Source organism: Lactuca sativa, chromosome 2, assembly GCF_002870075.4.
Source record: "Lactuca sativa cultivar Salinas chromosome 2, Lsat_Salinas_v11, whole genome shotgun sequence".
NCBI classification, from domain to species: Eukaryota; Viridiplantae; Streptophyta; class Magnoliopsida; order Asterales; family Asteraceae; genus Lactuca; species Lactuca sativa.
This window is the reverse complement of record NC_056624.2, coordinates 173,245,259-173,249,277: the sequence shown is the minus strand read 5'-3', so window position 1 is coordinate 173,249,277 and position 4,019 is coordinate 173,245,259. Positions and strand designations below refer to the sequence as shown.

The following is a 4,019-nucleotide window of genomic DNA, read 5'->3' as shown; positions in this document are numbered from 1 at the left end:
ACAAACCACACCACCATGTGCCGGATTGGGTGGAGGTGATGGGGACCTAGGCGGAGGTGATGGGGACCTATGACGGCGGACCGATGACTTGGTGTGTCTAGGTTTTTTAGAATGTTCTCCTTCCATATACAAAATAGTTGTTGGGACAAAGAGTCTACCGGTCAACGGGTCAAAAAGTCAACTGTTGACGGGTCCAGTTACCTCGAGTTTGGCCACCACAAATTCGCGGGAAATTCAGTTTTGAATGATTTCCAAGTTATTGTCAAGTCCAAAATAAGCACAAATACATGCAATTTGACCTTAAGAACACAAAATCCACAAGTGAAGAATAGGAAAGATTGTACCGAATCGCTAGTGGATAGGCGTTGTTGTTGGTGAGAAATTGCTCTTCAACCTCTCCAAGCTTGACTACATAAAGATTTGAGCACAAAAAACACCAAAATCTTTAGTGATTTTCGGACCTAGGGTTTGTCAAAAACCCCCAAATCCACCATGAAAATGCAAGAAAATGGTGTGTGAGATGTAGGAGATGAAGTATAGAAGAAGAAAATCAAAACTCTTTGAAGCTTTAAGCAAAAGTTGGTGGAGAATCAAGTGATTTTTAAAGAAAATCGGACCTTGGGGTTTTCTTGGGAGAAAAGGGTTGTTTTGGGAAGTGTTTGTGGGTAAATGAGGTGAAAAACCTGATTTTAAACTTAAAACCCACATGGTCTGCTGCGTGAACACGACCCGTGTCAATATAGTGTAAATCCACAAGGGTCGTGTTGGGTGAAATAACTGTTCAGAATGGCTGAACATGACCCGTGTTCTATATAAGGCAAAAATGAACACGGGACGTGTACCTCTCTGACTTCAAAAATGTTAGCCTCATATAGACACGACCCGTGTCAATATAAAGAAAAAAATAAACACGGGCTGTGTATAGCTCTGTTTTCTACTTCCCACTTTTTGAACCCAAAAATCCTCTCTCATTCAAACGAAATGGTTTTTCATCCCGAGGTCCGTTTGGTGATTTAAAAACATGTTTAAATGCATTTGGAACATTAAAAGCAAAAAAAATTCAAAGAAATGGAAATGTTTTTAAAGAAAAAGATAAAAATACCCCTGGGTTGCCTCCCGGTTAGCCGCCCTTGTTTTAAGTCGTTGGATCGACATGGCCCCCGAATATGCTTCAGTCTTGGTACTTTGGGTTCCCAACCACTTCTATCTCTTCATCCTTCACCTTGAATCCCTCGTAAAATGGATTCAATCTATGACATTGACTTTGAATGTTTTTCCAGTTTGTTGGCTTGTGATTTCCACTGCACCATGGTCGAATATCTTTATGACCACGAAAGGACCAACCCATCTTGATCTTAACTTCCCCGAAATCAACTTGAACCTTGAGTGGTAAAGAAGAAATTTTTGTCCTTGTGCAAAAGTCTTCCGGGAGATCATTTTGTCATGATACGGCTTTGTCTTCTGTTTGTAAATCTTGTCACTTTCATACGCATCATTTCTGATCTCCTCTAACTCTTGAATGTGTAACTTCCTTTTGTATCCCTCCTCATATTCATTCAAGTTGAATTTATGTACAACCCAAAAAGCTTTGTGCTCGAGCTTAACTGGAAGGCGACATGGTTTTCCAAACACTAGCCGGTATGGGGACATACCAATGTGGGTTTTGAAGGCAGTATGGTATGCTCATAAGGCATTATCCAACCTTATACTCCAGTCCTTGCGATTTGGATTGAATGTTTTCTCCAAAATGATTTTGATTTGCCTATTTGAAATCTCTGCTTGCCCATTGGTTTGGGGGTGATAGGTTGTTGAGACTTTATGAGTCACCCCATACTTCTTTAGAACGGCTTCAGGCATCCGGTTGCAAAAATGAGTCCCACAATCACTTATGAGAGCCTTTGGAGTACCAAACCGGGAGAAAATGTGTGCTTTAATAAAATCCACCACAACTTTGGAATCATTAGTACGGGTGGCTTTGACCTCAACCCATTTGGACACATAGTCCACCGCCAACAAGATATATGAACAACCAAAAGAGGGCAGAACTAGTCCCATAAAGTTAATACCCCATACATCAAAGATCTCACAAACTAAAATGGGAGTAAGTGGCATTGGATTCCTAGAGCTTAAGGACCCAGATCTTTGTCATTTATCACAATGTGCACATAACACATAAGAATCGTGAAAAATGGTAGGCCAATAGAATCCGCTATCTAAGACTTTTCTAGCTGTCCTTTGGGGTCCAAAATGACCTCCACAAGCATAGGATTGACAAAAGTTAAGGATGGATTGTACCTCTTTTTTCTCAACACACCTGCAGATCATTTGGTCTGCACAATACTTCCAAAGGTAAGGCTCATCCCATACATACCGCTTGGCCTCCTTCTTGATTTTGTCCTTTTGCCAATGTGTGGACTCCGCGGGAAACTAATTTGTGACCAAATAATTGACAATATCCGCATACCATGGGGCTTACTTGATAACGAACAAATGCTCATCTGGGAATGTGTCACGGATTGGTGTGGTGTCTTCGGGTGACACAATACGACTAAAATGATCCGCAACCAAATTCTCTTTCCCACTTTTATCTTTGATTCTATATCGAACTCTTGCAGAAGCAACATCCACCGTATTAACCTCGGCTTCGAATCTTTCTTGAGTAGTAAATGCTTTATAGCTGCATGGTCTGAATAGATAATCACTTTGGTTCCGAGGAGGTACTGCCAGAATTTCTCCAATGCAAAGACAATAGCTAACAACTCTTTCTCTATTGTGGTGTAGTTTGTTTGAGCATTATCTAAAGTCTTGGATGCATAGTAAATGACATGGTGAGCACGATCTACTTTTTGTCCAAGCATCGCCCCAACCGCGATGTTGCTCGCGTCGGAAATGATCTCAAATGGGAGATCCCAATTGGGTGGTTGGATGATTGGAGTGGAAGTGAGTAAAACCTTCAAACAATCAAAAGCTTCTTTGCATGGTTGAGTAAACTCAAATTCAACATCTTTTTGGAGTAATTGAAACATCAGCACCGTAATCTTTGAGAAATCTTTTATGAACCACCGATAGAAACCTGCATGACCAAGAAAGAAACGAACTTCCCGAACATTTTTCGGGTAAGGGGGACTTTTGATGATATCAATATTGGATTTGTTAACTTCCAAGCTTGTTTGGGACACTATATGACCTAAAATCAATCCCTTGTCCACCATGAAATGTCATTTTTCATAGTTAAACACAAGATCTGTGTCAATGCACCTTTGTTAAATTGTTCAAACATTCATCAAAGGAGTTTCCATAAACTATGAAATCATCCATGAAAACTTCGATGATGATTTCAACAGATTCTGAAAAAATGCTCACCATGCATCTCAGAAATGTTGCGGGTGCATTGCATAGACCGAAAGGCATACGCCTATAAGCAAATGTGCCAAAGGGACAAGTGAAGGTAGTTTTCTCTTGATCTTCCGGGGCTACCGGAATTTGGTGAACGCCCGAGAAACCATCTAAATAGCAGTAGTGGTATTTATCCGCTAATCTCTCTAACATTTGGTCAATAAATGGTAAGGGGAAATGGTCCTTTCTCGTTGAAGCATTCAACTTCCCATAGTCAATACAAAATCGCCACCTATTTTGCACACGGGTTGGCACCAATTCTCCCTCATCATTTTTGACAACCGTGACCCCAACCTTTTTCGGGACTACCTGAACGGGGCTCACCCATTTGCTGTTAGAGATAGGGTAGATCATACATGCATCCAAAAGCTTCATGATTTCTTTCTTTACTACCTCCATCATTGGGGGATTCAATCTTCTTTGTGCCTCTCGGGTTGGTTTGAAGTCTTCCTCCATGAGAATCTTATGCATGCATAATAAGGGACTCAACCCCTTTATGTCAGCAATCGTCCACCCAATAGCCTTCTTATACTCTTTCAGAAAATTCACCATTTTATTTTCTTTTTCTTTGGACAACTTATTGGAGACAATGACAGGCAATGTCTCCTCTTCTCCAAGATATG

The 4,019-nt window shown here is 40.8% G+C and overlaps 1 protein-coding gene across 1 annotated transcript; it reads right to left on the bottom strand.

Moving 5' to 3' along the window:
* Positions 1–1,245: 1,245 nt before the first annotated feature.
* LOC111900283 (uncharacterized) lies at positions 1,246–1,650 on the bottom strand. The gene has a single exon (XM_023896166.1). It carries the CDS (start codon positions 1,648–1,650, stop codon positions 1,246–1,248), a length of 405 nt encoding a protein of 134 aa, XP_023751934.1.
* Between the last annotated feature and the right edge of the window lie 2,369 nt (positions 1,651–4,019).